This window comes from Pelmatolapia mariae, linkage group LG1 (assembly GCF_036321145.2).
Source record: "Pelmatolapia mariae isolate MD_Pm_ZW linkage group LG1, Pm_UMD_F_2, whole genome shotgun sequence".
Lineage (NCBI taxonomy): Eukaryota > Metazoa > Chordata > Actinopteri > Cichliformes > Cichlidae > Pelmatolapia > Pelmatolapia mariae.
The window spans coordinates 23,011,117-23,031,536 of NC_086227.1; the positions used below are offsets into that span (position 1 = coordinate 23,011,117).

Below are 20,420 nucleotides of genomic sequence, written 5' to 3' on the forward strand. Positions count from 1 at the left end.
TGATGTAACTGGCTATAAATTGGAAAATGCGGTGCTTTATTGATCATTTGCTTTCCCTGCTGCACCTACAAGATCTGTAATATCTCAAAGAGTTGGTGCATTCAAGACCTGACATGTGTCATTTTGTGTCATCACTGTATTTTATCATTTTGAGCAGATGGAGATCACAGTGGATAAGAATATATTAAACAGCTTTCTTGACTTGACTTGATAAACAGAGCGTTATTTTATGCTTTATTATGCTGTGTGCATCATGCATCACTTGATTCTGTCAGCAGATCTATTTTTAATCTAACAGATCTGAAACAACTGCAGTGAGAGCTGCAGGAGCAGATGGCAGGTGTGGTGCAGTCTATGTACCATTAATTACTCAGAGGTAATTCAGAGTTTGTCAAAAAATGTTTCTTCAGGTAATAACGGGTAATCTTGTTTGTTTCTCTGAATTCTTTTGATGAATAACTACTTTTCCATTACAAAACAGCTTTAAAGACAGCTTGTTATTAACCTGCAGTTAAATACACTTACAGATGTCATCAGAAGTTTGTATGCACTTATTTCTAATGCCACTAACAAGAAGTGAATAGGTCTCAGCCTTGCCAAGATAAAAGACATTGTAGAACCTTCAGCACCACTTATTAACAGATTTAATGGAGTTTGTGTATATATTTAAGCTTGTATGTAAACTTTTGAACATATGAATTAGAGAAAATACGAGTGTGACTGTTCCTCTCTATCGACCCATCACAGCAGCTGCACCATGAGCTGCAAAGTCGATAAACTGACAACTAAAGTACGTAGAAGAGCATTTTTAAATGCACAGCATGTCAAACCTTGAAGCAGATGGGCCACGGCAGCAGAAGACCACACCGAGTGCCACTCCTGCCAGGTAAGAACAGTTAACTGAGAGTTCACATGGGCTCACCAAAACTGCACATTAGAAGATTAGAAAAATGGTGCCTGGTCCAATGAGACTCCATTTCCACTGTGATATTCAGATAGTGTAAATGGTATGAATCCATATTGCCTTGATCAGTGGTTCAGGCTGTTGATGGTGGTGTAATCATGTGAGGGATATTTTCTTGCGACACTTTGGGAAACTTAGCTACAGCTGAGCATTGCTTAACCCCACAGCCTACCTGAGTAGTTGCTGACCATGTACATGTACCCATCTTTTGACGGCTGCTTCCAGGTGGATAACACGCCAATATGGACCACAGTCACTGAGGAATGTTTCCTGCACCTTGTTGACCTCATGGCACGAAGAATTAAGGGTCTTTTAATGTTATCTGATATCATTTACTGTGTATATTTTTTACTTTAGTTTATACCTCATTAAGATATTTGTCTTGTCATGTTGCATAGGAATTTCCTAACTTTGAGACAAAGTATATGTTGTTTTATTTTAATTATCTACACATCCCTTGATTACTTAGAAATATATCTAAAAGTAATGACTGAATAAAAATGCAGACCTAAACAAATGTTTATTTAATGTGTGCAAATGTGTCTTGCTGAGCTGGTTAGTTCTTTGCAGGTGCAGAGAACTGATGGCGAGACCAGGAAGCAGTACAACATTCAAAGGAAGTTCCCAGCGAGAAGCACCAGGTATTGGTCCGCACACGCCGAGCTTTTCCGCCGCCTTTGGGCAGCGATACATCCCCTGATGTGTGTGATGTGCACCCGCTCTGTCTGAAATCTGCCGTCCTCAGCTCAAGGACTGTGCCGAAACTGGTATGTAGACACAGCTTTTCCCCTAAAACTGCGAGCTGGCAGTGAAAGAGTTGTGTTTAAGCACACGTCTTACCGGTGCAGGCTTTGTCCCAGAAAATGTGTGCATGCTAACCGATTCTGGCTAATGTTATGAGGCTTTGCTCGATGACCGGTCACTCTTGCAAAGTAATGATACAATGATCTGACAGTACACTGTGCCGCAGCTCTAAAATCTGATTTCGCATTTAATGCTCTAATATTGTGGCAGACTGCAGCGGCCGAAGAGCAAGAGCAGCACTGGAAAACTGGACCTTAGCATTAGCTTTGCCGCTAGTGAAAAGAGACATTAACGTCAAACAGCGCTGCTTGCTATGAGGGAGCTAGGCTAACATAACGTTAGCTGTTCTGTTGTTGAATGTAGCACACAATAATGTCTTCATTTACTCCACCTGTTTTCATGTGTTTATGAAATGTGCACTGAGGTGAGCTAGCTTAAAATGAAAGACCTTTGTGCATTTGTGCATGCAATTTCAGTTAGTTGTTTGTCGCTATAAAAGCGTTCAGGCCCAAATAAGTAATGCATTAAAACGCGAGGCATTAGTATGACTATTATACAATAGAAACTGAGCACAGCTACACCAGCCAGGCAGTGTTGTCACCGCCTTAACGACAATTACACAGCTTTGTAAAACCTTCAGTTTATAAAAGCTCCTTTTAGTTTTTCCACAACACAAAAAACCAAAGCATTGAGACCCAGTTTAAATCCTGTTCACCAATAATCACTGTAAATAATCAGGAGTTTGTCCTGTAGGGTAAAAAAACAATAATGGTACCCACTAATGAGATTTTGCCAGATAGAAAATAACCTAAATAACCTGAAGCATGTTTAAAAAAAAAAAAAAAAATTTTGTTGTTTTTTTAAAGTAATGTATTCAAAGCAAAAATAAATAAATAAAAATCTAAACAAACTGGCCAAAAATTGTGCGCCATGAAGTGAAAGTGATGCCATTAGGGCTTCAGGTGTTGATTGTTTTCATAATGGAGTAGTATATCGATTATTCCATCAATTAATCAAGTAATCGAATAAGAAATACTTTTGTATTTTTAATGAGAAATAATAAATATCAAAAAGAGAAAAAATACACGTCTTACCTTTACTCTGTCTTCTTAGAAGGCTTTCTGACATTAATAGGGGGCAAGTTTTAACTCTCAACCCTCAGGTCAGTGGCTCAGAGTTTAATGGCCCTTTTACATTTTAATTGGCTTGTGAAAAAAGCTTTTATTTTTAAACATTAATGCAATTTAATTAATAAAATATTTTCTATTATTTCACTTTTAGTCTGAAAAATGTTATAAAAGCCTTGGAATAAGTATGGTCTCGTACACCCCATGCCCCCCTTTAGACTCACCCCTGTTTGCTGCAGGTATTGCTTCCATGTAAAAAAAAAAAAAAAAAAAAAAAAAAAAAGCTGTATAATTTAACCAGTCTTGTATCAGACTAACTAACTCACTAAGTTAACAGTTTATCTGCATATTTTAATACTTCTGGAGATTTATTGTAGAAATAAACGGCAGTGGATGGATAAGCTACAAAGTTTGCTTTTCTTCACGTCCGGTGTCAAATGACTAATTAAATACTGTATAATATTTAGGTACCTGTGTTTATGCGCCAGTGGCTGGTTCAAATTACGGCATCGGCACCTTATTGTGGCATCCTCAGATGCAATGAAATGCCATGCAGTTTGAGGCCTGGATCAAATTGTGGCATCAGCCTCTAACTGTGGCACCCATGGTGGAGGCTTACCATGTCATTTAGGGGTGATGCCATGGCTGCTTAGACTAATACCTCAATCTGTCGCGGCGTTTGGGGTGATGCTGTAGCATATGGAGATGATGCCGTGGCATTTTGGGGTGGTGCCGCACACTGCCAAGGCATTTGGAGATGATAAGTCAGCATTGTTTCAAACCAAACCAGATGAAGTCATTTATCTGAAGTATGTTATTTTCTTTGATTTGTGATTTGGGTGTTTTCTTAGCTTTTTGTTTGATTGCTGTTAAATTGAAGTAACTATTGAGCTAGTTTGTTGATCAGGTCCTTGATGAAGGACTCCTGGTAGTTTTTTACCCAGTAGAGGTTTTAATGGTGAACACAGGAACAGGGCTGCTGTTATGGACTCTGGAAACACTGTACCTGAGCTCAGTGTCTCAGCAATGGCTCTGCCTTTTTGCTCGAAGCGAAGAATTTGTGTCCAGAAATTTTTATAATTGACTTACTCCATGAATTGTTGCAGCCCTAGATGCCATGCTATTGTAAGGTTTTATAAGTCAGGAAAGACTTAAAAACTGTGATTTGAGCCAGTTGCTAGATGGTTGCTAGGCAACACAATGAGTCACATTAGCTGATATAGATAAAAACCTTTACGAGACCTATGTGCCAAGTTTGGTTGGTCAACTTCTGATCATTAAGGAGTCAGAGATTGTCAGACAGGGATTTTGTGTGTTATATTAAGAGACGTCAACATCACCTCATTACATTGATGGCAGACCATTTATGCTTACATGCATAGACACCTCCCAAACATCCAAGTTTGAACCAGGAAAATCTCTGAAGCACAGTCTGTCACATTCAGTGTCTTAGAGTAAAGCTTATAGTTAGGGCTATTGTAGAGTCTTAACCAAACAATATAAAAAGCCTTGAGGTAACTGTTGTTGTGATTTGGTGCTATATAAATAAAATTGATGATAATAATAGTCATTTAAACATTAAAGCTTACCTTGTATATTTAGTTCTGACACTGCCTCTCATTCAAAACCATGGCCAACCTAAAAACACTTCCAGACAACCACTATACATTGTGAAACTCCAATATTTCAAAAAAGCCACAGTAACGACATTATTAAAAAAAACCACACACACACAGCTGTGGCAGCTCAGCTGTTTGGACGAGGTATGTCATGGCACGTCTCAAAAAGCCGGGATAGGTCGTGGCATCACCCTTAAAACGCTGTGGCATAACCCCAAAATGCCATGTCAAATGGTAGCATCTGAGTATGCAACCAGTTTATAATCAATTTATAATCTAAATTCAAGGAAATCAGCTTGAATACACAAAGTCTCTTCTTATTAAGTTTAAGAAATTTAGCTACTTAACATGTTGAGTAATCGATTATGAGTTCTACTAAAAGCAGCCCCACTCCAGCTAGTAAAGCCCTCATCAGGGGTCATTTATTTCATGCTCAGCTTGTTTAATCTTGTAGAACCGAGTGCTGACCGGCTGTATGCCAAATGCAGATTTTGCAGTTATTTTGGTGCAGACTCAGGCAGCGGATGCTCAGATTGCACACCTGAATCGAATTTCTCCCAGTAACCCGTTTTCCATGCATTTGCTGCAGCGGTTCTTATCATTACTTTTTTAATAGGCATAATCAGAAAAAGTAATCACGGGTAAAGATCAAATGCCTGTTTCGACAGTTTATCGTGAAATACTTTGGGAACACTGTTTTTATTTTGTTTTTTCAATAATTAGATCATCCAAGGATCTGTACCTAAGTGGGCCACCATCAGTGATATCTGTGTTTCTTATTTCATCTCAAAGTGGCTGATGGGAGATACGTGTGTTGTTTGCTGAAGCAGTAACTTTAATGTTTTTCTGTTGTAGGTCCACAATGTCTGAACTTTTTATGGAGTGTGTAGAGGAGGAGCTGGAGCCGTGGCAGAAACAAGTTCCTGAAGTTCACTTGATAGAAGATGATGACGATGAGCCCATCTTTGTTGGAGTGCTCTGTATGTTACACCATATTTTTAGAAATATAAAAACGTCTTATTTTATTGTTAAAACTTTAATGGCACAAATGAATGTATAATAATACAAATACAGAATGGATTCCTCCACCAAAGCTGAAATTTCCCTGGAGAGCTTCCCTGTGCCCAGATCCAGATTAGTTTGTTAAATATTCGGGAACATCCAGACAGTATCGCTCAGTTCTTAATATGCACTTGTAAATATAGGATAACTAAATGTCCACTTTTACCCTGTCTCCAAATGGTTAAAAGTCCTTTCAAAGAAATTCCTGGCACCAGATCAAATATCTTCTCTGGCATGTAGAGCTGTTTGTCCTGCTAGATTGTTTTAGTTTACTCTATAGTACTCATTTATGCCATCAGGTATACAAGATTCATAGTTTTTTAAATAATTGGGTCATGTTTTCTGGAAGGAGACGGTGACAATGTCTGTAATTTTTGCCTCAGTACGCCACCTTGTACACCATCTAGTGAAGTTATGAGGAAGTAAATGTGTCATTGACAAAGTCTACAATGAAAAAAAAGCTGTCACGAATAGATGCAGTTCTTTGACTTGTGATCTGAAGCATATCACATCATCTGTCAAACATGATGGTGGTAATGTTATGGCTGCCACGTATGACTGCCAGTGGAACTGAGTCGATGGAATTTGTTGATGATGTTACTGCAGATTGAAGTAGCAGAATAAATTGTTGAACTGTGTACAGGGTTATACTCTGCTCAGATTCACCCACATACTGCAGAACCGACTGGATCGTGCATTATAAAATGTAGGCAATGAAACCCACAAACTGCAAGTTGTACCAAACACAGTTTGGATGGATAAATGTCCCTATATTGTCCCAGCATCCAGAGGAGAAATAGTGTACATTTAATTTTCGGCACTTTTTTTTTCTAGGGTTTTTACTTGTTGTCCATCAAGTTGCACATATTGCCTGCTAAAATTTTAAGTTTTCACATGCTTTGACTTTGTTTCTGGTTGTTGTTGTTGAATTACCTATTTTTGCCCCCCTTAATGTTCTCACAGCGAATAACCAGAAGGATGGAAAGCCTTCTAACCCTCCACCTCCTCAAAGGAAAAGTGCAGCGAAACAAGAAGTAAAGTGCCCCCCTCCTCAGCCTGCTGTGGTCCCCTCACCAATAGTGCTGCCATTGAATATACCTGGGAAAACAAAGAGTACTGTACCAACCAGTCTGACAACAGTAACTCCACAGCCTGTTATTGTCAATAATCAGGTATTTTTGCATTTAAGTGTTTCTAAATACCAAAAACTAAATGATAAGAGCAGGCAGAAGGAACAGAAGCTGATAAGGGTGATTTTTGTTTGTTTTTTCAGGGCTTTATTGTCACTTCTCCACAGTTAACAAATAACAGTGACTTTATTGCCTCTTTTGGGGCCCCGTATCCCCCAAGACCATCAATTACAATCATTCCAGGTAAATCTCAGTTTAATATAGTAATCCTTTTGTGAGTAAATCTTCATTGCACTATATTTTATTTGTTTATTTTCTTTAGTTTGAGTCTTGCAATGCCAAGTGCGTATCCTGTTGCTTACAGCTGGTCAGCAGCAGATTTTTCAGCAGGTCTCTCCAGCCACAGTCATACCTGGCGCTGTCCACAGGCCACAGGTGCAGCAAATTAGCAACAATGTTGTGACACTGTCAAATGTCCAGAGTCCTGCTGTATACTCAACACAGCCTAGTCAGCTTCAACCAAACAGATCCACCTCACAACCTCTTCAGACCTTTTCTATGTCTGCAAAGGACACCAATAGCAGAGGTAATGCTCTAAAAGTTAGCTATTTTGCTTTTCCTGATTTTTCTGCCACATGTACATGTTTTGTAGTGGTGGTTCCTCATATTAATCCTGGAGAACCCATGGGGTTAAATTTGACCCCATGGGTTCCCTAGAAAACCAATGGGGTCGGCTCTGACCCCATGGGTTCTCCAGGGTTAAACGCAGCCGAAGTTTCAGATAATGAGGTCTGTATTTGTGCAGATAGTCTTTATTAGTCAAAAGCTCTAGCTTTGAAGCCCCACACACCTTAATGAAGAGCAGTGAAATAGAAAAAAGTCAACTTTAAGTGGGGAAGGGGGTTAAAATGTATTGTTTCAGAAAGCGCAGGAATTGTTGGATTATTTTGATCTATGAATCACGTGAAGCTACTCTTGTAGAACTTAGAACATATAACTTTTATTGTCAGTATACAGTTGCTTGCACAGTGAAATTAAGTAGCAAGACCACAAAGATGCAAAAGTAAAGAAAACAATATACCTCTTCACAACCTCTTGCTGTGTATACCTCTTGTGTATGTTTATTGTAGAGTCTAGGGATAAAAATGTGGAACTGTGACAAAAAAACTCTGTGTTTTTAGCCTCAGGCAGCTGGCAGTGACTCAGTTATCAATTGTTTTACAATTTGGTACAGATCAGAGCTTACTGAAACGAGGACTGACACCACAGGAAATGGACAACGTAGCAAAAAAATCAAAGCCTGACTTGTGTAAGTTTTATTGACCAAAATTTTTTTTAATTTCAAAAAGATTCTAATTCAAGTTCCTGCTGTATTTTATTAAGTTTAACCTTCAGTTCCTTTTCTGTAGCACCACAAAAAGTAGTCATCAGAGTGGAAAATGGCATGGTAAAGAGAAAGTGTCCCAATTGTCAAGAAGAAATTCTCACAGAGGAAGCTCTAAAATATCACATGATGGTGAGTAAACCTCTGGTTAAGAATATGTTATTGTCAAATGGGATTATATTAAATAATTATATAAAATAATGTTTTTAAAAGCCCGTCAGTTTTAGCAAACGATCATTCATGTGTTGGTTTCCATGAAACATTAATATGTTTAATCCGTTTATGTCAGAACTGCCGTGCCAACGGAGGAAGCACAGCTCCAGCGGCCCTGAACACGAACACAAACAAGCGCATCATGCTGGTCGCAGATTTCTATTACGGTAACTTTGAGGGAGACGTGCAAAAGAAGGAGGCACAGAAGACCAACACCACCTTTAAGTGCCAGAGCTGCTTAAAAGTTCTCAAGAATAATATCAGGTAGGAAAATTTGCTTTCATTCTTAAGTAGATAGCCATAATTTTTCTTTATGAATTGTCATTTATTCTCACAAAGAGTGCAGACTTCTTGCTGATTTCAGCATTTTGCCATTGTAAGTTTGAATTATTTAAATTATTTTATTGGTTTCTATTGGCTGGCACCACATGTAAAACAACAGGATGCAAATACACAGTAATTAAAGCATAATAAACGGTGCACATCCATAAATGTCAGCAACGACTTCGGCCACTTGCGCAAGTTACATCAAAAGCTCTACAAAGATTCCCCAAAAGTCTAAATCAGACCTTACTCCTTGATTGGTACATATGCCACTATATTAATATGCATAATATCCTCCTGAGAACTGAGGAAATTGATTTTATGATTTCCTGCCTAAAAGAAGCTAAAAGAAGCCACCCAAACACATGAGATATCTTTGGAAAGGCCAGCATGTCCTCTGTGAGCACGTCGGCACTTAGTAAGGGTAGCTCAAACAAGTCAAAAGATATAGAAAGAAAACAAATGTCCAAAATAGAGGAAAAAATGAATAGGCTGGGTCTCAGGAGGATATAATGTACAATATATTTACAAATATTAGTTTGTTTTTGTGTATGTTTCCTTGTCACTAAATAGAAATTAACCAACATATATTTGCTCCAAATATCCATTAGATCGTTGTTTTATAGTAGTAATTGGGCTTCCTGCTTTAAGGAAGTCTGAGCAGCTCGGCTTACAGGTGGCTGCTCACCTCATAACCAGGCTAATCACTTTCTGCTGGGGAACATCTGATTGTATTACAGTAATAAATAGGCAGGTTGGTCTAGTAGTAATTATTCAACTTTAGTATTCTGTTTTGCTCAGTAATAGGAAGGCGTACGGATACTGATCTAAACTCCAATGGTATTGTTAATTTGTGGGAATTATATTTTGAAATCAACATTCCCTTCATGAAGGGGAGTAAAGGCAAAACCATCTGCCTTTTGCAACTCTAACATGGATTTGAATAAAGTATTAGTGAATATTTATGGTGTTTATAGACAGTGCTGTAGTGTTTGGTTTGTTTTGTCTACACATATAATGTTCAAAAACCAAACTGAGTTTTCAAGGACTTTGTGTCCAGTGCCAATAAAACGAAAGAGAGGATGGGGAGGGAGGTTATCTCCCTCTGCCCTAACTGCAGCTTTTGTCTCAGATGGATGACAGTATCTGACCATTTTCCCTCATGGGCGTAGAGATGAAAAATGACTGCTAGTTTAGGTGGCGTAAGAAGTGCTCCTTTGATTAAATAACTTTGCTTCAGAACAGTGGGGCAAAAAAAGCTTCTGTAAGCTGCTTTTAATGGGAGAACACATTTGTACTGCAACCACACTCTCACAGCGGAGGTCAGAGTTCAGCCACATAAAAATTTCTATTAGGGGAGCTGAGGTAGCAGAATGTGCAGGCTGAAAAATGGGCCATGCCTCGTCAGGGCAGCAGTGGCAGGTAGCTGAGGAGGTGCTCAGTGCAGCCGTGGGGCACTGTATCATTAAGCAAAACAAAAATCTTTGTGTAATTGCTGATATTATAGCAGCCATTATACATGCTTAGAAAGTGAAGCGCGAGCAGAGCGCTTCATTTATCTTAAAAACCTTTGGGACCTGGATCCGCTGCATGTACACAGGCCATGAATATTTAATTTTTTCCCCCCACAAAGCTAAAGTTGATGTTGTTTTAGTGCACCTATTTTCTCTTTAAAGATAAATCGTGATCAAATTTGTCCAAGTCCGCACTTGTGTATTTATTTATTCAACCTTGAGCTGTTTGTGCTGACCAAATGCAAACATTGTTATGATGAATGAATGGAAGGGCTGTGTGGAAAATACACTTAAATGTAAATATAAGTAATAGCTCACCTAATAGTTTCTGGCTTATAAATTAATTCTTTAATGTAGCAGCTTTGAAAATGTAGGGCGTAGACAACCAACAGTATACAGATGTGCAGTAAGTTCAGTTATCATGCACGGTAGCTGATCTCAACAGGTTTAAGCTGATCTTTAACTATTCAACAAATATATAAGTGGCCTGCCAAAATTTTACATTCAGCAGTACTGATTACCAACACTAATATCTTGAAAATATATTTTCTTATGGGTTAAATTTAACCAATTTAAATACATTTAAAACAGGGTAAATAATGAGCAAAAACTGAACTGTAAAGTCAGAACACCTGTTCGTCATATAAAGTATATTTGTGAACAATTATAGAAACACTTCCTTTCGTTTATAACCTGAAATGAACTTTTTTTTTTAATTAATTAAAAACAAAGTGTAACTATTAGTTTACTCACTCCACTTTTTGTTTCTTAGGATTCAGGATTCAATATTACAGGTGCAACAAATATAATAAGACATGAATGGGGAAAAAAAGTTTAAATTATATGAAAACATTAGTCAAAGTATGAAAAGCAATTATTAAGATTCATTTTGCGTTCCAGCAGCAGGTGGTCTGGGCTAGAATGAATAAATATGGGTAAATGCATCCATTTCAATCTTTCTAAGGTTTCAATCACACAGGGCTAGAGACCAGTTGGCAACCTCCAGTAACTTGGTAACAACTGGATGATGAGTGGTTGCTTGAGGTTGCTGGCTGTTGCTAGGGGATATCAGTTGTAACGATATGATGCTACACCGAAAGCCTCATTGTGATTTCTTTGGTAATGAGCAGATTGACACAGTCACCTGTGCTTTGCACAAAAGTCATGTCTGCAAACACTCAGCAACTACTCACTGATCTGTAACAAAGATGAAAACGTGATGAAAATCAGAAACGTCCGTTTGCCTTCAGAGTTGTGCCTCGACGCTAAAACCAAAAGGTTTCAAAACTTTGAGTGGTCTTTAGGTCTTTACTGAGGCCTGAGTCGTCAGTTCAAATAAACGACAGCAGTCTTTTCTTGATAACAGTTAAAAGCTGGCTAATTGTTCAAAGGCTGCCACATGCTAATGAGTTGGTTGACATTTCCGTGCTCTGTGTGTTTCCACTCTTCGCTGCAGGTTCATGAACCATATGAAACACCACTTGGAGCTGGAAAAGCAGAACAGCGAGAGCTGGGAAAGCCACACAACCTGCCACCACTGCTACCGACAGTACATGACCCCGTTCCAGCTGCAGTGCCACATCGAGAGTGCTCACAGCCCGATTGAATCCTCAAGTATAACACGATGATTCATGAAGCTCATTCTGGCTTTTTGGTTAAAAATTTATTTTCCATATCTGATTTTATTCTATTTTTTTCCCTTTTAGCCAATTGCAAGATATGTGAGCTGGCGTTTGAATCAGAGCAGGTGCTTCTGGAGCACATGAAGGGAAACCACAAACCTGGGGAAATGCCTTATGTGTGCCAGGTCTGCACTCGTCTTAGGGTTACAGTTTCTTTTAATGTGTGCAGAGAATCGGTGGCTAGTACTGAATTTGTGGTTTTACTGCTTCCACAGGTTTGCAATTACAGGTCTTCCTTCTTCTCTGATGTGGAGACACATTTCAGGAGCGTCCACGAAAACACAAAAGACCTGCTGTGTCCCTTCTGTCTCAAAGTTCTTAGAACTAGTCATATATACATGCAGCACTACATGAAACATCAGGTATGAAGCTAAGTTCACGCTCTGTTTGAAAGCCTTTCAGAAACAGATGTCAGTTTTAACTGCCGCAATGCAAAATACAGTTTAGTGAATTCAGATTTTCTCTTGGAAATTTTAAACATTTACAGGCTAGAACTTGTTTTTGGTTCCTGCCATTACCTCCAAGTTTAGGTGTCTGCCGAGCACACAAGTGTAATACATAAAAGCTTCCACAATAAAACCTGCTTCTCTTGCCCTACAAAGCAATAGATTTGGTCGAATTAGAACCAAAAAAAATTAATTGCCACTCTATTAATAGAAGTGAAATTAGTCTATTTCGTACTTGTTACACTCTTTCAGCGAATCCAAATGAAACATCTCAGCTATTAGCTTCCCATAGCACCACTTATTAATCACATTCTTTTGTGTTTCTGCCCCCCCATTTCAGAAAAAAAAGATCCATCGCTGTGGAAAATGTAGACTGAATTTTCTCACCTACAAGGAGAAAGTGGAGCACAGGACTCATGTCCACAAGACTTTTAGGAAGCCTAAAGCCCTGGAGGGCCTTCCTCCTGGTACAAAGGTCTGAGGCAGTCATAATAAGATCTGTGCTATTATGTTAAATATTAAAGTAATATAAATTTGATCCAGTGTTGTGTTCTCACTGCAGGTGACCATTAGAGCTTCCCTCACAGGAAAGTCACCTGCACTGCCGGTGTCCCCTAAGCAACCTGGCTTTGTCGTCAGTACAGAAAGTCTGAGTGTGAATCATCCAATAAAACCTCATGTTACTGTATCTAAGTCTAAACCAACCACCTCAGAAACAGGAAAGGCAAAGATGCCTCAGAGCAAGAAGCAAAACCCTCAGTCCAAGCACAACCTGGCACTCAGGAATCTCAGGTTGGCAACTTTTTCACACAGCACTCAGGAGCAGACTCTAAAGATGTGCAGCATGTAAACATCAGTGAGTGTTCGTTTTTTTAAACCTCACTTGGTATGATAACATTAGAACTGCCACGAGGGTTCAGCCATTTCTTCAGATCTGAAACTCGAGCCATTCAGGTGCTCTCCTCTGGATTTCGCTCTTTATTTGCTTGGATTAGTTCACACTCTGGACTCTTGGCTCATTTCAGCTTCAGCTACGCTGCTTCGCACAGCCAACAGCCTGATCAATATCTCAGGAGTCCTGATTATCAAACTTTTCACAGACAAAGCCATCACGGTCTTTCTCATTTCAGGATATAATGTGACCCATGTCTACCTGTTGTAGCTGTGTGTTGTCACCAGGGGGCGGTGTCAGATGTGTAAAAAAAACATCTGCTAATGTTGGCTGTTGTTCCTCCTCTGCTTGTGGACTGCTATTCGTTTTCTTGTTAAAGACAGCTTTTTCCAACCAATCAGTTTTTGACATTTTCATGGCATCATTGCATCAGTCGCTCTAGTTGTAGTTGTCTCTTGTTGGATTACTTGTTCCTGCGTTCCACTGTAGGTGGTGTAAATAAATAAATTTGGACTCTTTTAAACTATTGTGAAGTCGCAAACGTTGAACCCTTAATACAATTTGAGCTGATGCAAGTTTATTAAGAAGTTAAATATCAAGACCCTTTAAAATGACTGTACTCTTTAAATAAATTAAATGTTTACAATGCAATCTTCACTAAAGTGCAGATCATTTATCTTAATGACACAATGGGTCTTTTGCATGTGGTTAAAATTGCACCACAACCACTAACATGGAGCCCCACCTCTTGGGTATCCACAGCAGGGTGGGAGGAAATTAATGGAGGTTATTAAAGCCCCGCAGTACACAAAATAAATGACTGTATTTCTAATTAATTTTCTGGACACTCTTCATTAGGCTGAGTAAAAATAACATGGAGTATAGCAGGATTTCTGTCTTTAAAAAATTAATGTGTGTGTGATATTTGGCTAATTGGGCTCAGTAATCAACAGCGATTCGCTGGCTTCAGTCACATTATTTGGGCTTTTAAGCAGATCAGACATAAGATGATTTAGTGGTACAACAAGGCGGACTGTACAATTAGAAACCTACAGACCTCTCAGCAGACAATTAACGCATCATACTAATGAGAAATTCAAATCATCATTAACAGTATCTTAAAGTGTTACATTTTGTGTTTTCAGTGCTAGCGGAGGGATTTACACATGCATCGAATGCAACGCACACGTGGACGACTTTTTCTCTCATTTCCCAATGGTTTCCAGTTGCGGCGCATGCAAATATCGCACAAGTTGCAAAGTTTCCATCGGGAATCATATGATAAGGTCAGTAAGACCCTGATTTCCATCGATATTTGAGTGACTTTTAGCATCTGCTGACTTTTTTATGACAAAGCTTTCTTTCTTTTTTTTAAAATCAGATTTCACAGCACCATCACCAAGAACAGATTTTTGAAAATGGATCACAAGAAAAATTCATTGGCCTCAAAGTAAGAGTACTTCTCAAGTTATACTTTCACTTGGCAGTAAATCTGAGTTAAAATAGTAATAAAATTTCTTCTTCTGTTTCCAGGTTCACGTTGGTTTGTCTCAACTGTGACCTTCTCGTCGATGCATCACGTGGCGACCTGATGACCAAACATTTAAACGATCGACCGAATCACGTATGCAAAGTCATAGCGGAGAAAGGTTTGTGTTTGTCTTTCACTACCGCTGGAGTCATGGCCAGTGTTTAGTGTCACACGTTGCTTGAAAAGGTTGTTTCTTGTTTTTAACCCAGCAGATATGAAAGCCAAAGATCGCGTGTGAGTAGAAACCGCTCCCAACATTTAAATGTTGTGATTTGTAGTGAATCTCTGAAACACACTGAAGACCTAAAGAAAATGCACTAAATTCTTAAAGGGGCACTCTTTTCAATTTATAGTTTGCTTCCATGAAGTTGAACAACTTGCAACAGACTTTAACAGATTGAAATATAGTCAAAATAGAGACTGAGATACCTGTATATCATACACCTCGATTAACTCCAGCGTCTGCAAAGGTAGAATCTACATTTTTTCTCTCATATTCTGTTATTCACTCCTGTTATACTTTATACGAAACTGAAATAACCTCACAATTACATGAATCATGGACAATAGTAACTGACATGCTGTGGAGAATAATTCAGGGCTGAATATCTGTCTGTGTAGATGTTATCAAAGAGGTTAGTGAAAAAGAGGTTCGTTAGAACTTTTTACCGTCATAAACGACATCAATTCATCCAGATTTGTGAATGTGATAACTTCAGAACAAAGTGATGTAGGACCTTCAAATTGATACCATAGGTGTAGTTACTAAAACTCTCAGACAAGTTTGAGTCTCTTTAAACTCAATGTTAGGGTCAGAGGTCAAGTTTTCTGAAAATCTTGCAAATGCGATACGATGTTATAATCTGCTAGGAGGCAGAGGGGTACCACTGGCCACCATCAGCATGTTTTATTGTGTCTGCAGTATTTGGCCTGAATGTGGTCATTTTCTTTGAGACAATGAGGTCTTCAGTAACCTTACAGTGTTATAACTGGTTACATTGCAGCTTATGTAATATCACTCTCAACTAGTTGCAGCAGATGGTTGAGCTTGGTTCTTTCAGAGGTTTCTTCCTGTTAAAAAAGTTCTTCTTTCCCACTGTCACCAAGTACTTCCTCAAAATAGGTCTTTTGACTGCTAGATTTTATAGTTAACATTTTAATATTTACACTCTACCTTAATTTGATACATTTTGTATTTACGGTCTTTTGCTTCTGTTTTGTGTCGAAGTTACATTGCGTGTGAAATGGAGTCTACACACACAATCCACGCTCTCTATAGTGAATGTTTGCAGGTGCATCTTTGAGGATGGAATTAGAAGAAAGATAAACGATACAAATGTGTTGGATTTTCTTTTTTTTTTCTGATTTTTGTGAGATAGAAAAAATGAGAAAAAATATGTGAAGTTTATGTCTGTGAAGGTTCTCAGTCATCCAGGTCATCGTAGTCAAAAGAGTTAGCAAAGAAAAGCGTCTGGACTTCACCATGAAACCATGGTGTCCTTTGATGTAGTCACGGAGGCAGTGGAGACTGTCAGAAAACGACTACAAGAAGACAGCTCCTTGGAAGACAGGACCAACTTCACACCCGATCAGATCTGCACACTGTTAGACCTCTGCCTTACCACAACATACTTCAAATACAACGAGGGTTTCTACAGACAAAAACATGGCTGTGCCATGGGCTCCCCCGTGTCACCTATTGTAGCCAACCTTTACATGAAGGAAGTGGAAAGGAAGGCTCTTGGCTCTTTCAAAGGAAGAGTACCCAGCCACTGGTACAGATATGTAGACGACACCTGGGTCAAAATCAAGACACAAGAAGTGGAATCCTTCACTGCGCACATTAACGCTGTGGATAAAAACATCAAGTTCACCAGGGAAGACACAAAGGATAACTGTTTGCCTTTCCTGGACTGCGCCGTGCACATTGAAGAAAATGGCAACCTCAACATCGAAGTTTACCGGAAGCCCACACACACGGACCAGTACCTCCTCTTTGACTCCCATCACCCTCTGGAACACAAACTTGGAGTAATCAGGACCCTACACCACCGGGCAGAACATGTTCCCTTTAAGCCTGAGGGGAAAAAAGAAGTAACACACACACGTAAAGGAAGCACTCAAAACATGCGGTTATCCTAACTGGGCGTTCATAAAGTCAGCAAAGATGCACAGAAAAGAAGATCAGACACCAGCGAGGGAGGATAAGAAAGACAGACGCAACAACGTTGTCATCCCCTATGTAGCCGGTGTATCAGAGAAACTCAGGAGAGTTTTCTCCAAGCACGACATCCCAGTGTACTTCAGACCCAGCAACACACTCAGACAGAAACTGGTTCACCCGAAAGACAAAACTCCAAAACACAGACTTAACAACGTGGTGTATGCTGTACAGTGCAGCGAGAAATGCCCAGACCTCTACATTGGAGAGACCAAACAGCCACTTCACAAGCGCATGGCACAACATAGAAGAGCCACCTCCACAGGACAAGACTCAGCAGTCCATCTGCATCTTAAGGATAAAGGTCACTCTTTCGAGGATGCCAATGTTCACATTTTGGACAGAGAGGACAGATGGTTTGAAATAGGAGTGAAAGAGGCCATCTATGTCCACTGTGAGCGACCATCTTTGAACAGAGGCGGTGGTTTACGACACCAACTGTCTGCCATCTATAATCCAGTTTTGAGTTCCCTCCCCAGACGCCTTAACGCCCACTCACATCCTGGGCCATCTGACCTCAGGAATTCACACGACAAGGTGGGGCCAGGTTTCACAATGAGCACACCCGAAACCCTGGCTGATTAGGTCCCACACCCACTTTCACACCTTGGCTCATGTGATTAGAGGATCACCAGGGGGTCCTTTGTCCCTCTTTGGGGGGATACTCCCACTGGGTTTAAATCTGGGACTCTCGGCCATTTGACCTTAGAACTGAAGAAGCTTCTCGGATGAGAGGTGAAACGTCTTCAAGCAACTTTAAGAAGTCCAGACGCTTTTCTTTGCTAACTCCTTTGACTATGTGAAGTTTAAAATTAATAAATTACTTATTTGGAAGAGTGTGTAAGTGATTTTCAAATAATCAAAACTTGACACTTGATACTCGTTAAAACCAAAAACTACTGTTTGTGAGGACTGTATACATGACTCTGACTCTTTTCACAGCATTAGTCTTTTTTTTTCCCAAACCTGAAAAAACTTGGTGGATGCAGCAATTTAAAAAAAAAAAAAAATCCTGCAATTTACACTTCTTCCACTAATGCACAAAGCTGCAAACATTGCAGCTTTATTTACAGGCGTTACTGAGGTCTTACAGTAGGTCGAGGTCACTGATGAGGACAATGTAGGAAATTAAGGCCTAAAACCAAACCAACATGCTCTGTCTTGTGATTTGTGACTAATAAACATGTGGACGTAGGAGTGCCCCTTTAAGATGACTTAGTAAAACATTAAGAGGCAAATTTATTATTAATAAGTGTGTCATATCTATAGATAATGGTTCATGAGTAGGTTCCTATTTTTTAAAATTGTTGGTAGACAATGCATGCTGGCTGAACGTTAATCTGAAGTACGTCGTTATAATGCCGCCCTCTTCCCTTCACACAGGCAGCTCATCGTGGGGCAGCCAGCCAAAGTCCAAGTGTACGTCTTGACATCCTCACCTGCTCAAAAACCAAAGGAAACGGACCCGAAACAAGCTGAATGCGTCTCATCTGGAGGTGCAGCCATCGGCACTGTTGACAAACCAGAATTAGAGTCGCCGTTACCAGCAGGAGATCAGAAGGAGATTTCCACAGGAACAAGTGTTATCCAGGCTTCATCTGAAGGTGACTCAAAGACGTCGGTGCTGCCCGCTTTACCGTCTTCCTGCACATCTGACCTCTGTGACGAGATCTCAGAGAGCAGAGATGAGGAAGATCAGCGTCCCGACTCTGTGTCTGCGGCAGAGAGTGCGACTGTGGACCAGCAGCCTCAGTCAGATTAAACCTGTACAAACTAACTAAACAATGACTTCCCGTTATTCAGAAAACACCTCACCAGTGTTTCTCTTACAGACATCAAATTTATGATGTTGCTTTGGCTGTTTTGCAGATTCCTGACGGTTAAATGGAAACTAGATGTAAAACTTCTTTATATTTGTGAATTACAAAAAAAAAAAAAAGTAGATCCAGTAAAGTTTTATTTACCCTGCAAAATTGATCAAGAAGATTCCCACTAAATAGTTTTGATTCTTTTGTAAGATCCTCCCAACACACAAAGTGTCTGACGCCCTGCCGGCCTAAAGAGGGCAGTGATTGTCAAAAAATCTTGACACATAAATTTGTCAAGACCACCAGATTTCCTTAAAAAGAAATCCCACTTCACGGCACAGAATGCTCAAATTACTTATACCTAAATTCTGCATGTAGTCTTCCTAAAAGTTTGCCTGCAGAAATATTGTAATTACTGAATGTTTAAGCAGCTTGGGCCCATCCATAGTTTTTCCTGGTGTTTTTATTAATTAGGATAGGAGGAAGAGGATCAAGGAAGTGAGAAGCAGTCAAAGTGTTTTGGGTTTAATGTGTGGTTGCTACTATTGTGTATGTGCTTTTTATTTCCTTTCATTTTTATTTGTAATGAACCTCAAAGCTGCTCCCTTTATATAGAGTCAGGTTGCTGTGCAGCAAGTGTAAAAATGTTAAAGTGATGTAGCACGTATTTACCTTGATCACCTGCTGGTTTTAAGTAAGTTTATCAACACTAAGACATCTGATTTAAACCATTAGGAAAATACGTGGAATGTTTTTTTTTTTTTTGGTTTTTTTCCCTCCCCACATGGAAAGTGATCTCAGCTCTGTGAAAGGTTTGCGTTTTAAAGGTGAACATAACCTGAATATTTTAGCATTGAGTGAAAGATTAGGTAGATTTTATTATGTTAACTGAGTTGACAGTTCCAGCTTATAAAATAAATACCTTTGGATCAGGTACTAGATGGATTTTGATTTACAATTACTGGGGGGGGGGGGAGAAAAATCTGGAAAGATTTTTTACAATACTGTGTGTTTGTTTTACTTGGCTTGAAATGTCAGAAGGTTTGTTTAAAAAACAAAAAACAAAAAAAAGATCTTTCACTTGTACAGTACAGCAAGTTTGTAAATGCATCTATGTCTATTAAGGCGCTATATATATGTACCCCCATCCAACCTGTTTTTAATACATTCCTATAAAACTGTGGTTCCCCTTAGAACACATTTTCCTCTGATCAACATTCTGGGCTTAGATCCAAGTGTTCCTCTTCTTTGTTATGTAAATAAATCTTTAATACAAGCCAGTTTGAGTGTGATTTGTTTGTTGGCCACGTATTTCCTTAATTAAAATAGGTGTATTTTGATCTTTTTTCTTTGCTCTTGAGCAAAGAAGGAAGCTAGTCGTGAGATTTCTTTAGGAGGGAAACTAAGAAGACATACTTGGAAAAACATTTGTAGTCACTTTGGTCAGACTTGTTACGATGAGCAGGGCTGGACTGAGACAAAAAATTGGCCCTGGCATTTTTGGTTCTCGTCTCTTACTTCTCTACAGCTAGTGCTCGCAGCAGCAGCCTCCTGTGGCAATAAGGCCTCGCTACTAGTTGTTGGTACTACTGTTTACAATGTTCCGAGACCTGATCAAAAATTAATGAAACTAAATAAAAATATTAGAAGCTAAAATGGAAAAAGCAATGCATCTCCTAAAGCTAACCTCAGCTGAAAA

At 39.3% G+C, this 20,420-nt stretch overlaps 1 protein-coding gene across 3 annotated transcripts; it reads left to right on the plus strand.

The window, feature by feature from the left end:
• Positions 1–1,607: 1,607 nt before the first annotated feature.
• znf280d (zinc finger protein 280D) lies at positions 1,608–19,992 on the plus strand. 3 transcript variants are annotated; one of them, XM_063476081.1, is made up of 18 exons: positions 1,608–1,731; positions 5,370–5,494; positions 6,540–6,748; positions 6,850–6,949; positions 7,071–7,292; positions 7,941–8,015; positions 8,116–8,222; positions 8,380–8,567; positions 11,598–11,755; positions 11,848–11,948; positions 12,039–12,185; positions 12,610–12,744; positions 12,832–13,061; positions 14,307–14,447; positions 14,543–14,611; positions 14,695–14,810; positions 14,902–14,926; positions 18,297–19,992. In XM_063476081.1, exons 2-18 carry the CDS (start codon positions 5,377–5,379, stop codon positions 18,673–18,675), a joined length of 2,520 nt encoding a protein of 839 aa, XP_063332151.1. In that variant the 5' UTR covers positions 1,608–1,731; positions 5,370–5,376; the 3' UTR covers positions 18,676–19,992. The 3 variants fall into 3 exon arrangements, with proteins under 3 accessions (XP_063332151.1, XP_063332159.1, XP_063332167.1); XM_063476089.1 differs by having other exon boundaries at positions 14,905–14,926; XM_063476097.1 differs by lacking the exon at positions 14,902–14,926 and having other exon boundaries at positions 18,297–18,450.
• Positions 19,993–20,420: the final 428 nt, after the last annotated feature.